The 15,732-nt window shown below is 41.2% G+C and overlaps 1 protein-coding gene across 1 annotated transcript in view; it reads right to left on the bottom strand.

Moving 5' to 3' along the window:
- The window catches only part of FMN1 (formin 1), a 236,738-nt gene that overhangs the window by 150,468 nt on the left and 70,538 nt on the right, over window positions 1-15,732 (bottom strand). Inside the window, exons 4-5 of the mRNA XM_036017210.1 lie at window positions 5,901-6,649; window positions 8-80 (exon numbers count right to left, since the gene is read on the bottom strand). Coding sequence (XP_035873103.1) covers window positions 8-80; window positions 5,901-6,649 — 822 coding nt within the window. The remainder of the gene's footprint in view (window positions 1-7; window positions 81-5,900; window positions 6,650-15,732) is intronic.

Below are 15,732 nucleotides of genomic sequence, written 5' to 3'. Positions count from 1 at the left end.
AGAATAAATACTCAAATTCACTAGTATCCCGAATATCAGGTTCTTCTAAAGAATCCCACAAGGTTGGTGTAGCGCTTTGGCTTAAAAGAGAAAATGAGAAGTTAAATGTAACAACCAAAACATAAGAGAACAGAATACAATAAAATTTCTAATTCATTTTTTAACTCATTAAAGAATAATAAAAGTTTACAACCTGATTTTTTCAAAAAAAGTCAACCAACTGAAAGCACCTGTTGATAAAAATCTTAATTAAAAAAAAACATGCGCATATGCACGCACACATCCTTAGTACAGTTTGGAAAAGCGTTTAGTATTACACAGTTTTTTAAGTCAAAATGTGATATGCAGCATTAAAGCAAAACAGAACACATTTCCAAAACAGAATGGACATTAAATAAAATCAGAGAGAGAGAGACAGACTAACTTTATGGGAGCAGAAATCCTGGGATTCAGAGTGCTGCGGCCCTGTGAGCTGCTTCTCCCTCAGTCTGTGGGGTTCCCATGATGGATAAACACGGGCATTAGTAAAGGCTAAAGAGATAACTGATCTTGAGACAATGATGGGATTTAATTCTTTTTTTTTTTTTTAAGATTTTATTTATTTATTTATTTTTAGAGAGGGAAGGGAGGGAGAGAGAAAGAGAGAGAGAGAGAGAGAGAAAGAGAGAGAGAAGCATCAATGTGTGGTTGCTGGGGGTCACAGCCTGCACCCCAGGCATGTACCCTGACTGGGAATTGAACCTGCGACACTTTGGTTCACAGCCCGTGCTCAATCCACTGAGCTACACCAGCCAGGGCGGGATTTAATTCTTAAATATAGGGTCTAGCAGAAGTAACATCTGCTTGAATGTGTTTGGTAGGGTAATAATATGGGTGTAATAATTTATAGTTTTAATTTGAATGTTTTACCTAAATGTCATGTGGTGTGCTTGAGTGTGAAATTATGTTACAGAATTACATGATTATGATTTTGTAATAAAAGAATTTATAATAAAAAAGGGGCATTAGACACTGTAGCCTGAAAATGAAGTTTACCTCCCTTTGGATTTCTTCCACTGGTATTAAATACAGTTTTCTGGTCAGCTCAGTCCAGGACCCACAAGATGTGAGTGAGTGGTGCTCATTTAGAAAAACTTGAGTTATAATACCCACCCCAACAACAGTATTAAAAATAAAAACAAACCAAAAAACTCCATTGCAACAGCCCTCCCTGGGATTTCACCTAAAGCAGTCATGGGAAAATGGTTTTCTTTTGTTTTCAAAAAAACAGGGCCACCCTAGTTTTGACACAAAGACAGGGAAGAAGGCATGGAAAATCCAGTACCGGAGAGCTGGCTCAGAGAGCCGATTTAGGTGAGTTGTTACTCAGGCGTCCTTCAGTCAGGACACATTTCCTCCCTAATGTCCACTTTCTTAACTTAGCTCCTAATCTAATTTTTAAACACTTTTAATGCAAAGAGAGAAGAATAATGTCTTGTCTATACATGTATTGCCTTTCAAACATACTGTATGTTATAATCCATAACATCTATAAGCTCTTACCTGAAAGTATGTACCTGAAAAATATGTATTGTTTCAATGCATATTTTCTCAGTCAATGAAAACTTTTACTCTAGTATTGTGTAAAGTGGTCCACAAAAGGTTTTGACACTAGAAGGTGATTTTCATATTCAAAATAGTTGGGACACTGGCTTTTCAGATGCACGTGTTCACATTTGCTATGTGTCTGCCTCTTCCATGAAATATGCCATTTTGGTTCTGCCTCATTCGTTTCTCTTCATTTTTTTGTTAAATTATCATTTTTCTAATATAATACTTGAGCCATTTAGGAATATTTATGTAACATGTGAGTTATAACATATCACAGTATAATACATACCTGTAAAATCATCACCCATGGGCTAGACCCTTTTCAGTGAAGCCCACCCATCTATGTGTTCCTTCCTCAGCCATCCACCTCTGCCACTCAACTTGAATTTGAAACACGAGCATGAGTAGTGTTAAGTGCTTATCTCGCCTGCACTCAGGAAGGGGCTCTTGATGGGAGAAGAGAAGCAGGGAATTTTGGAGCAGTGGCTGTTTAAGTGCTACTACTGTTACAGGGTGCAGCCAAGAGGGGGGACCCCAAATAGGCATTTGAAATGGGGTCCAGAACTCAAGGTGTCCAGGAGATTTTAAGGTGTCTTCACCCCTTTCCCCACAGGTATGAGTTGGGGGAAGGGGCACACAGAGCAAGAACATGCAGGGCAGCTTTGCAGCTAATCCATGGCATGGTCATTTAGCATACCTATAGCCTTTGGCTGGTTTCTTAGATATGCTAAATAGCTATGGCCATGCTCAAGGCCAGGGGGATGGAAAGGGACCTCCCCCCCAAGATGGGACCTCAGAGGCAGGTCCCCTGAGTTACAGCACCTGTGTGGGAGCTGGGAGAAGATTGGCTCCATGACATGGGGTGACACCTGCCCAGACCCACGATGGCAACCAGAAAAGCTGGAGAAAACAGCAGATTGAGGGCAAGTGTGCCCAAGTGTAGGAGGAGTCGGAAATGGGGCTGCAGAAGAAGATTGGCACAGGGGATTTAAACCCAGACACGGCAGCCATTGGGAGAGAACCACGCGGACTTGACAGAGTGGAGACTCCCACAGCCTTGAGAGAGAGAACCACGTGGCCTGGCAGAGTGGGGACTCCCATGGCCCTGGGAGAGAGGACCACGTGCCTGTGCCAGAGTGGGGACCCCCACAGCTTTAGAAGGGGGAACCACCACCTGGTTTTAGCAGAGATTCTGGCGACTCAGCCGAGGGTGCCAGGAACCCAGGGAGGTCTCCCAGTGGAGAGGGATTACTAACTGAGAAGAACCAGAGGACTGCCTGAGCCATGGACTTCTATTTCCTTTCCTGAGATACGGTACTCTGGACTGGGCAAAGGGGGAAGGAAGGAAGGACTGTGTGTTTGTGGGTGTTTTTAGGGACTTTAGGATTTTTTGATAAAGATATTAGGTCACTACTTTAAGTTAGTACAGCATTAAATAAACATTTCCTTTCCTTTTCACGAATCTCTGGCATTGAGAGACATCTTTCCTAGGACAGCAGACATAACGGACCCGGGGCCTTCTTTCAATAATAGTATATCGTCCCAGGCCCCCCCTTGTTTGTTCTGTAACACTACTTTGAGCCTCACGAAGGTTCTGGGAAGCTGAGGAGGGGATGCTTAAAAGGAGGTGAGATGGCGCACAAGGCAGACTGTTTAGGTTCATCCGCATCATCTCCTGTACCTGCATGGCTTGGCCCAGCTCCAAAAACTCTGAGGTCAGGCCAGTATGACTAGCGCTGTAACTCATAGTCTGGGGCACATTAGGTCTGGCAGGCAGGGTGAGCACTTTGTCACCATTTACAACACTGTTTCTACAGGAAAATACACTTCCAATAATAAATAAAAGACTGAAATATACCTCTCAGTGAGTTGGGGGTACCTGGCATTTTGTGGGTCAGTAACAAGAACTCACTTACAATGGACCATCTGCACTCATGGTCAGCTCTTTTCTGACCACTGAACATATAATTGTAGTTCAAAAGAAGAAGGCAGGAGGAAGAAGGAAAAAGCAGTGGGGAAGGGGCAGGTGGAGGAGGGGGAGGAAAGGAAGTGGGAAAAGAAGATGATGAAGATAGATATTTATTAGGAAGATGAAGAAGTAGAGAGATGATGGTTTATTCTTCTTTAACTAAATGTCTCTTTCTTGTTCTAGAAACCAGAAAACAGACCAAAAGAAGCAAAATGGCAGAAGTTAAAAATCAGTTCATGTTAGTAGTGAAAAGCAATTTAGGTGGATGAGAAGCAGTGTGAATATAGTGGAAAAAGTTCACATTTTACTCCCAGTTCCCCAGGAGACCAAGACCAAAATTTTTCATGTGTACAATATACAAAGTGCTTACCACATCCAGCTGTACAAAACATTAAAATACATTTCATCTACTTTAAAGAGCACATCCCAAATAACTTTACTTTTGTCCATAAATACATACTACACAGAATTTTCAGACCATTTTAGCTTCAAACAAGTAGTCATGCCCTTAGGACAAAACATCAGGAGGGACCCACAGTAGGAAATGGGATGTGCGGTGCAGCAGGCAGGGCTCATACTGCAGTCTTCACGCATTGCAGCGGGGGCCTCCCGGTTCTCCAAAGTCAGGGTCAAGGGTGACATGTTCACCAAGGAGGACTCTCCTAATGTCCCAGGTCAGGAAAGTTCATACATTCATCTACATCTCATTATGCTCAAAACTTAAGCCCTAAATTTATGGTAAAACTAATAAGAAAGAGCTTGCACATTCAATTGTTTTCTTTCTCAAAATGGCCAACTACATGAGGAAGGAAAAACACAGACTCCAGCTTGACTTTGTCCCCCTCTGAACATTGGGCAAAGGGCCCATATCTCCCAGGGGCACTGTAATACCCTTGGTATAGTCTGTGATACTGGCTGCTCATAAAGCCTGTGGGGAATGAGGTGGAGGCAGGTCAGTAAGACAGGTATGGACAGCAACGTGTGCTGCCCGAACAGGTGGGATTCATCACCCTGAGAGGCTGCACTTTAATTTCAGGACAGTAATGAGGGAAATGTCATCTGAGTCTTGAATGGGAAAAGGGGAATGCTGGTGTTTTAGTTAATGGTAGGAGCTATTTCAGGGTCTTCTCATATTTTTCTAACCATTCTTTGGAAAATTACAAAGCATCAACATTTTTAAAATTATCAGGATTTTTCTCGTATATAAACTCTTGATCTCCCCTGTGTGTGTGTGTGTGTGTGTGTGTGTGTGTGTGTGTGTGTGACAGACAGAGAGAGAGAGAGGAAGAGGAAAGGGGCCGATATGAAGTACATAATCAACTTAGTTCACAATATATTTAATTTTAATCCCCCTACACTGATTTCCAGTTACTTTATAATTGTGAATGGCATGTTATCTTGTTCAATTCCCTGACTTCTCCAAGTAAAATGTTATCTAAACTGAAAAACTCATCACCGTATATGGATTTGTGCATAAGTTCAAAAACTTAACTCTAAAAATGTGTTCCATATCCTCTAGTCTTTGCAAAGAAATGAACTTCAAACCTAGAGAGTAGTCAAGAAGCAACAGCATCTCCCGTTATCCTTTTGTCAGGCTCCAAAATAAGGCGGAAGAAATCCTATCCAAATTTGTTTGGTTGAAGTTTCCAAACAATCATATATTCCTGCCTTACAGACCCAGCCTAAGAAGCTTTACAAACGGAAGGTGCCTTTTAGCTGTTCACACTCTAGCACTCTCTCTGACGGGCAATGCAGCAGAAGATGTGAAGGCGCTGGGCAGTTGGGGAAACCAGAGTTTAAGCAGAGTTTCTATTCTTAGACTTCCCTTGGACATGAAGAGCTAATGACTCAGCTATGTCTTGCTCTTTTAATAAAAAATGAAAAATTACACATACCTGTTAGAAACCAGATCACAAGGCTGATAATACTATCTAAAGACAAGATGGATATTCTAAAAATCTTCAGGGAACCTACAGTATAGAAGTCAGGCTCAATGTTTGTATGATCACTCGCTAATTGCAGAACTATTGCAGAAGGCTTTAACTTAGACCTGGGCTCTTCTCTAGTTTATAAAATGACCATTTATCCTAGACAGTGGTCTGGCTCCTAACATGTCATTTCTCCCAGAATCAATCCACAGAAAATACAGACAAGACGTGGCAGAGAGAGACCTTCCACCTAAAATACTCCAACTTTGTCTATCCAAGGCATTCACTGTACCACACTTGAGAATGAGCACTACACTACACAGATAGATACTAAACTGGTAAGAATAAAATATCACCTGTGCAAAATTCTAGGAACTCACAAGCTGAAAATGAGCCAGGGGAGTTGAGCTTACCTCTTATCACTTATTTGTATTCTAGTCCAGTACAGAGGTTTCATGGGACAGCTGGGCTCAATGGCTGGCTTCCGAGGACATTGGCTAGAAGAAGGGCCGACTCCAAAGAAGAGGCCAGGGGGAGGTGGGGGTACAAGTCCTGGGGGTGTTGGAGCAGGTGGAGGCCCCCCACTGTTGGGCAGAGCAAATGAGTTAGGAAGTGGTGGTGGGGGAGGAGGAGGGGGAGGTCCAGCACTTGGAGGCAAAGGAGGTGGCGGAGGTGGTGGTGGCCCAGTACTCAGAGGTGCTGGTGGCAAAGGTCCAAGTGCAGGTGGGAGGGGAGGTGGGGGAGGGATGGTTGCTGATAGGGGTGGTGCCAGAGGGAGAGGGGGTGCATTCTCCTGACTTGATGAGATGCCTTCTACAGATTGAAGTGGTACATGGATATCTTTGTTGTCATTTGTGGGAGAAAGCTGGCTTAAAGAGGAGATATTCAGCTTTTTGGGTATTATTTGGTTGCTTCTGGTTGTCTTGCCTTCACCTTCGCAGGGTTTGAGGAAAGTCTCTCTGTCTGTCTGGATGCACACGTTTCTGTAGGTCTTTGGAGGGCAGTCATCGCTGGTGGAGATACACACATCTTTCATCTCTCCACCTCCTCCCCACATTCGGTGTTCTAGCTCATGCTTGAGATTGTCAATGGTTTCTTCTAGTCTCGCTGTTATCACTGCATGCTCACCCCGGATATGAAAGGCCTGAAGTTCAAACTGAGCCTGTAGAGATATCAGTGGGGAAGAAAGTAAAGTGTTTATCAAAACAAATAGAAATAAAAATTCAATACCATCCTTATGCCACCAGAGTATAGCTCACAGCAATGCAGGCAAATACAGAGATGTTCTTTTGAGACTCCAACAAGGTATAAACTTGACTTTATGAATTTTCCAAGGACTAAACAGCTGGACTAGAGGCAGAATTTCATCAAATATGAACTCATGGGGGATAATTACGATGGATTAAGGCTTATAGTAAAACTGTCATCTAAGAACTTTCTCACCTGGTTTTAATATCAAATGTAAGACAAAATTTTTAATAAATGTTTGAATATGCTTGAGTATACCTTTTATTACTTTTGGACGTGGTTTGGAAAAACAAAATATTTTGAGAAAAAATTAGATTTGGCGATCCTTCTGGCTTGGAGCTGCTATTCTCACAGACTTCCTTAGAATGTCTCCTTTATGGGGTTTCCCAGTTGACACAGCAGAAACAAAAGGTACAAGGAGAAGCTATGATCTACATGTATTTTTTTAAAAAGTTTCCACACCAAAATTCCCATGGTATTTGTGTCTTTAACAATCATTCATAATATAGTAATAATCAACATAAATGAATATAAAATGAGAATATAAAGATGTGCTATTTTTCTCTCCTACATATCCAGCACTTTAAGCTCTATTTTATGACAGTCTTTTTAATACTTATATTTTCAATTATTTCAATGCCTCAAGTCAATGGTTTTATACTTATTGGCAGAGCTGGCATGTTCCCAGTTATTATAAGTCCATTTCCAGTCAGCCTATTGCAGTTAACTGGGAAGCAATCAAATGTACAATTTTATTAGAGTTCCCAAAATCCAATTAACAGTAATTAAATATTCCCAGTGAATTAGTTAATTTCTGCCTCCCCCATCAGATTGTAAACTGCACAAGATGAAACAGGGACAGGGTCTGCCTTAATGTCTGTGTCCCAGAAGTCAGCACAGCAGGTACACAGTACTGAAGAGATGGATGGATAAATATCATCCATTGCAATAGTTACATATTGAGTCACTGTCCCAAGAGCCTTCCTTATGGCTAACAAAGCTTTCTTTACTATAATCTCAGCCCACAGACATCTAGAACACCAACATGTATACCAAGTGCAGATCAATTTTGCATTGAAAAGGTAAAGAAATACTTTTAACAGCCTAGTCAAGAAAGGCAAAGAAGACATAGAAAGATTTTCTACTTTCATTAAAATACTTCTAGGTCCTGGCTGGCGTAGCTCAGTGGATTGAGCGTGGGCTGCGAACCAAAGCATCGCAGGTTCGATTCTCAGTTAGGGCACATTCCTGGGTTGCAGGCCATGGCCCCCAGCAACTGCACATTGATGTTTCTCTCTCTCTCTCTATCTCCCTCCCTTTCCTCTCTAATAAATAAATAAATAAATAAAATCTTTAAAAAATGCACTTCCTTAAAAAAAAAAAGATACTTCTAATGATATTTTTCCTGGGTTTGCCTTTTCCTCCATGAATCAACCCCCAAATAACTATGGTCAGTAGAATTAGAGACAAGGGTTTTGTAAAGTTGACTTTCTCATATGTGGACACGGCAGCCCCAATTCAACCTTGGAAGAATTAGCAAGTTCAGGTCACCATCTGTTCTCATATAGCACAGAGGTGTTCAGCACCTGAGTTCTGGATTCATGCTACCTGGTTCACATCCTGGCTTAGCTATTTGCTAGCTCGATAATCTTGGGCAGGAAATTTTGTGTTTTCAAGCTCAAGTTTCCTCAAGTATAAAGTCAGGATAATAGTGAACCACCTCTAGGGTTTTTATAAAGATAAAATGAGACACTTCCTATAAAGCAGTAGGCATTATGCCTGACACAGTAAATTCTGAATAAATGTTACTGTTCATTACTGTTGATCATGACAAGATTACAGTGAGAGACTAACAGATCTCTAATTCCTAAAAATTTCCATATAATGCCTCCTTTGTTGGGTGATGGGCACAAACTAGGAAACACTGAAGCAGCCAGGATAAACAATGTACCACAAATACAAACAATTGGCCAATCTTTCATGAGTTCTTCCACCAAATGCCTGAGAGTAATTTCAAGCTTCACTCAACTATGTGATCAAGATAATCTTTGTTTCAACATCCTACCCATCTCCCTCTCCCTCTCCTGCCCACCTCCACCCATATCCCAGCTCTGATTCTCACCCTGAATTACCTGCACCATTTCATTTTAGCGACTAGTTCCATTCTGTCACAGCTAACCAACTCTTCTTTTAAAATACCTTATTTTATTTTTGATCTTAGAGAGAGGGGGAGGGAGGGAGAAAGAGAGGATGAGAAACATTGATGTGAAAGAGAAACATTGATTAGTTGCCTTTTGTATGCAGGCCGGAGGACCAAACCTGCAACCCAGGCAAGTACCCTGACCAGGAATCCAACCGAAATTCTTTCTGTTCACAGGACAACGCCCAAACAATTGAGCCACACTGACTGGGACCATAGCTAATTAACTCTTGTTTGTTATTCCCAGTAACTTCCTCCAACAAAGTTAAGTATCAAATAATACTGATGAGCCAAGAACTTTACTCAATCTTCAGCTTCTTAGTAATGTGAAAAAGTTGTGCAGATATGCTCCACAGAGAAACTTCCCCTTGGTGGCACAGCTGGCTCATAACTACATCAGTGGCCTGGCCCGACCTCTCCCGCTTTCCATGCAACCAACCACCTTCTGAACCCACTGAAGCGAAGGAGACACCTGAACACCATTTTTACAGACCATTTTAGTGGCTCTGTAATGCATTTGTTTAGTGTAGAGTGTAGCACACAAATTGGGAACATTATTATAGCACTGTGTACCTCAATTTTTTCATAAGTAAAATGGGGGTGATAACAGAATTCATATCACAAGGCAGTTATGAGAAGCAGGATGAGTTCATATATGACTTTCTGGAAAAAGTCCAGCCATTGTTAATATAAGTTTTCGGGACATCAATGTAACATAGCAGCTAAGGAGAGTGGACTGGAATGCACATGCATGAACAATGACAACTTCACTGTACTAGTCAGTGGAGTTGGTAGACACCATTGAGTGAGCATGTGTACTGTTTGGCCTTCGCATTCAAAATGACTAAGTGAGTAGAGTGATAAATCTGCATCAAATTTTGTATTAAGCTTCAACATTCCTACATAGAAAGTATTCAGATGATTCAGAAGGCTGCAACTATGGTCAACTGGTAATTGGCAGCTTCATCACGACGATACACCTGCTCACGCATCATCGTGTCTCATGCACAGTTTTTTGGTGAAACATCAAATCACCCAGGTGACTCAGCCCTTCTTCAGCCCAGATTTGGTGCCCTGAGACTTTTGGCTTTTCCCAAACCTAAAATCACCTTTGAAAGAGAAGAGATTTCAGACCATTGATGAGATTCAGGAAAATATGATGGGGCAGCTGACCACGACTGGAACTGCGTGAGGTCCCAAGGTGCCTGCTTAGAAGGGAACTGAGGTCTCATTGTCCTGTGTACAATGTTTCCTATACCTGTATCTTCTTCAATAAATGCTTCTATTTTTCATATTACATGGCTGGATACCTTCTGGACAGACCTCGTATGTAAAATGACATCTAGAGAGTGCTATAATGGCTTGCTATCATTATTATCATCCCATTGCTGTGGCACGGATCAGAGGCCTGTGGCCATATCAACTTGCTTAGACTCTCAGCACGTTCCCCAGCAGTACATTCTATCCATTTAAAGCAAAAACAAAGATATCTAAATCCTTCTTTAATCCCTTCTAGATGTCAGCCTTTCTTTCTCACCCTACCTCTTTTTCATCACAGGAGAGGTTTTTTGGGGGGAAAAAAGCACAGAACTCTTGCTTTATCTAGTTGTGTAGCCATCCTCCTTTCAGCCAACTGCAGTTGGCTTCTGCCCCTATTGTCTTCCTGTAACTACACAATTTGAGTGTTACATTCAGTCAGCACTTTTCAGTGGCTTTGTAAAGGTGACTACTACCCATGCCTTGAAATACTCTCTGCTTCCCTAAACTACTGATATACCCTCTCTACCCAGCCCCATTTTCCTTCCACTTCTGGGCACTCTCTGGTCAATCTGTTGGCTCCTCGCCCTCCATTCATCCCTTAAATGCTGTTCACCAGGCATCCTCCTTGCCATTTTATCCCTCTCAAACCACAGTCCTTCTGGGTCATCTTGTGTACTTATATGAAATGACACTTACTATAAACTGTCACTTCCAAATTGTTACCTTCAAACTGTGATGCCAGCTCTCCTCTAGACTGGTCTACCTGCATATTTAACCAGGCATTTCAGACTGAACACACCCAAAAACAAAGTCATCTTTGCCAAACCCCAGGCTGTCCCCCTGAAATCCCTTATTGCAGTTAATGGCGCCATTATCCTCCCAATCATCACACCCAGAAGCTTGGACGCCACGTTGAGTCCCTTTTTCTCTCTCATTCCCAACATGTTACTTATCAATGCGTTACATTAATTTCTCTGATTCATTCCTTTCCTTCCATCCCCAGTGCCTCAGCTTTCCATGGAGTCCGCTTCACCTGGACAATGGCAAGAGCCATGTAATTCATTTCTCCCATTCTGGTTTGCCCACATTGGTTCTAGAAACAAGCAAAATATAACCAAAGACACTGAAATAGAGGACAAACTGACAGTGACCAGAGAGGAGAGAAGAGGGAATTTCAGGGGAGAATGGGTAGGGTTTACAGGAACAAATTTAAAGGACACATGGACAAAAGCTAGGGGGATGGTGGTAACAGGAGGGAAGTGGGGAGGGATGGGTGGGTCGGCTGGAATGGGAGTAAAAGGGAGAAAACTGTACTTGAACAATGATTAAAATAAAAAAAATTTTGAGAAAAAAGGGAAAAAAGGTCTTTATTCCTTAAAATCCCTTCAATAATTGGCCATTATTTATAGACTGACACTGAAAACCTTTTAGTAAGAACACACTGAAAGCTCTTCCAATTCATTTTCTGCCAACTTTCTCCACTTTTGGCACCTGCCCCTTCCTCCGATACGTCCTAGACTAGTCTTACATAACATCTTGCTTTTCCTAGGACCATGCTTCTTTGTGCATCTGAGCCTTTGCAAATGGTGTCCTCTCTCAGTACCCCTCTGCCACAACCACCCAAGGTAGGGGGCAGATTATCAAGCACAGACCTCATGAATGGCTTCCTTACAAACTGTATTCACTGATAGGAAGAATTACCAAATAAGAAGGAAATGCTGAATCTCCATGAATTCCTTATCAATATGCTGAGATTATAGTTAGAAACCCTTCTGACCATTAAAATTTAAATGGCCCACATAAAGAAATACCTTACCTTTGCCCTTCCCTGTTTCAAAATCCCTTTGATCACTCTGATTTTGTCTTGGTTGTGTTCAGAGCTCAGCATGACATAGTAATTCAAAGTGATTAAAGTAATAAGCACCTCATTCATTCTGTATCTGTCCATATCCTATCAATTATTGTAATTGTGCATGGCTCTGTTACAAATGAAGAATCTTGAGTCCACACACACTATGAATTGAGCCTTTGGGAAAGTTGTGTGTAAGTAACCCCATTTTTCACTCTACTTCCTGTTAGATGCCATTTCTACATTGCACATGGAAACCATGTGCCATTTCCCATCCTGTGTCTACAGCCATAGCTGGAAGGACTGTTAATGATTTGGTGAACCAAACACAGAGTGTAGAACTTTCTGTTGGATAAGCATGTACTGCTGGATAATGTTTGCCTGGGATCCTGGGAATCTTCATAAAATGCCAAGTCCAGGTTCTTACAGCCAAAATTGCAGCTAAGGCTGGGTCAAGGGAACACAATGCTTTTAAACCCTGCTGACTGTCTTCTCAGTGTCCTTTACTTTCACATTGGACATGGTGTTTGTACACAGCAGACAAACGGTTACAAACCTTCCATCATTTTTAGATAAATGTTCTTTAGGACACATAGAGCATTGTGGGTTTCCCTCTCCCTGACCCCCTCTGCTAAATATCTGTTTTTCTGCATTTGTCCCAATATACAATTTGAAAGGAGATGGGTACTGAGGTTTTATGTCTTTCCAGTCTTTCCCAAGTTTTTACCCACCAGTTTTTACCCATCCGGGTCTTATCTACCTTCCTTTACTCTTAACTTGATTACTTCTATTTCTTTCCTTTTTAATTACATCCTCTTCCTACCTACAATAGTCTGTTAATTTATAACCATCTCCTAGGCAACATTCAAGTTCACAATGTTTTAGAGGGCAATCCCAATGAAACCATTCTGTTTCAATAATCCTTTTCCTTCACTGGCACTATTATTCTCTGTCTAATATAGTGGCTCTTATTAGAAATACCAAGACAACTTTGTAAAAAAAAATACTGATGGGAAGGACCATTCCCACATATCATCATACTGCTACCCTTGCACTAGTATTTGTAGAGCTCCCCAAGAAATTCCAAGGGGCAGCCAGAGTTGACACCAACAGTAACTGTTCTTATCTTTATTATGCTCCAAATACAACCAAGAGGGTATAATACCACAATGTTGGTAGATTATTTTTGGCAATGACTTTTACTTGGGTCATTTCAGAATCTCCAAAGTAACATGTGTTATTTGAAAAAGCCTCTTCCTAATTCTGATAGGTCATCACTGGTAGGGGTGGGGGGCCCTGGTGAGGGGAGTATTCCTCCATTACCAACATTGAGAATAGTCATGCTCCATTGCATAGAAGCCTAAATGCTTTCCATGGCTCTTCAAAACCTGCCCTCTGCTGACTTTTCCAGATACTTCTCTATACATTTCCTATGTTGCACCATTATAGATCCAAACACATAATCAACTCCATCTTTATGCTTTTATGCATGCCCTTTTCCCTACTTACAACACCCTTTCTCTCCATTTTCACCTAGTAAGAGCCCTGAAGGACAATTCAGTCAAGCTCAACTGAACCTTCTGGCTTAATAGTTTTTTGGTTTTTTTAATTCTTCTTGACAAAAGTTTTCCTTTGACTTTGTTGCCAAAGAACTTGCAAGGTTCACATTACATTAGAGTCATTTATGTTTATCTTCCTTGCAAATCTAAAAGCTCCAGGCAGTTGGGGACCATGGCTTATTCGTGTTTGAACTTCCAAAACATTGCACACTGCTTGGCTAGTTAGTGATCCATAAATGCTTATTGGATTGACTTATTTTTTAGCTTTCAATATTATAACTTTCTTTTGCCTTTGTATTACTCACTAGACTTGCAGCTCTGCAAAATTTGTAAAAGAGACTGACCTGTTGGTCCCCCTCCCCTCTGACAGCTCCATGAACAATATAAACCACGAGATTCCATAGTTGTTATTGCCTAGAAAGTTCAGATAAAACATCTAGGCTTTATTTTTAAGTTCAGGTATTTCTAAAAGTTGATATCGATCATATTTAATTTTAACAATTCAAAATACTTCATGTAGATAAGTGTTCTCTTTACAGTAAACTTTAAGGTCATTCCCATAAATATAATAAACTATCTAGTAGAATTAACCACATTTATGATTCTAATCTGATTAGGAACTGGGCTCTAGGTAATTTCCCCAGCCTCCGTGGGGGCTGTCCTCCCTTCCTTTACCAAATCCTTATTATTTTTTAATATCCTCCACATTACCACTGCTCAGAGATATCATCAAAGGAACACACTGCACTGAAACCCAAGCAACAGAGGGAGACTTTTACTTGTCTGGTCCCACAAACATGTCTGTTAAGGAGAAAAGTACCCACTGATGAAAGATACCAACATGGTGCCAAGCACTATGGAAAATCATCCATTAGCATTCTGTTGTTACAAACGTTCTCTCCCAAGGGGGCTGACTGGGCCGGTACCATTGAAGTTATCGGCTAACAACTTGAGTAAGTCAGTCTTTTCCACATGCTCTTCCAAATTCCACATTCTTAGGTTGGAGAGAGCACGACAACTCCCAGGAACTGCACAGGAGCACAATGAACCCTCACCGCCTCAGAAAACAGTGTGAGCAAACACTGTGAAGGGAAGGGATTCAGTTCTTGCCTACTTCATAGGTAATGCAAGACGATGGTGGCTCCATGGCTTTGGGTGTGGGCATCCTGGCTTTTCTGTTCTGTTTATAAAGGTTGTACAGGCTGCAATAACTCCCTACTTAACTGACACTTCTTAATGCAAAAACCAAAGTCTCTATTTCTATTAATGAAAAGAATGCCATTAAGTTTAATGAAAATCCCCCAAGTTAACAATAACTGGTTTTAATTAACTATGATCAATACCTTTTTTGTTCTTATCAGAAATAAATCATAATGTGATATGACTAAGAGGCCATCTCAGGGACACTCGGAAACATGAGGCATATCTGATACATTGCTGTAATTGGAACTTGCTCGGAGGGATAAAGAAACAGAGAGATAGAGCAGGAAAAGAAGGGGTAAAGAGCAATTAAAAGATAAAATAGCACTTGAGTAGACTCAGGAGTAAAACCCAATACATGCAGCGCTCCAGAGTACAAAGTTACATTACACACGTGTAAAAGTGGTGTTATCTCCAGTAATTTTCTGCTATGCTGATGCTCAGTGAAGATAGCAAGAGAAAGGAAACTGATGTGGAGAGAGTGTGCAGGGCTCTGTGCCGGGTGACTTCATTTAGTCCTTGCCACTCTGAAAAGCAGATGTCCTAGATGAAGTATTAACTTGTGTAAGACCATAACTTGTACAATGAGAAAGAAATTTGGATCCTGACCAGATATTAAAATCTGTACTCTTTCCACTTTACCATTTTGAATTGATGTCAACTGATAGTGGCTAAAGTAATAATTCATAATTATTGACTAACAGTGTGATATACTGCCTATGCCTCACAATGCATTCATATTATAGCAATGCATATAATTATAGCAATAACCTGTAAGAATGCTGGCATCGTAACTGTTTCCTAGATGAGGGAGGTTTTAAGTAGATTGCCAATGAGCTAGACTCAAACTCAGATCTCTCACCCTAGTCCTGTGCTCTTTGCACTTTATCACAGATCCTCAGTGATTATTAATCCTTCCCACTCAACAC

This window comes from Phyllostomus discolor, chromosome 1 (genome assembly GCF_004126475.2).
Source record: "Phyllostomus discolor isolate MPI-MPIP mPhyDis1 chromosome 1, mPhyDis1.pri.v3, whole genome shotgun sequence".
Taxonomy (NCBI): domain Eukaryota; kingdom Metazoa; phylum Chordata; class Mammalia; order Chiroptera; family Phyllostomidae; genus Phyllostomus; species Phyllostomus discolor.
Note: the sequence above shows the minus strand (reverse complement) of the source record. Positions and strands in the feature narration are given on the sequence as shown.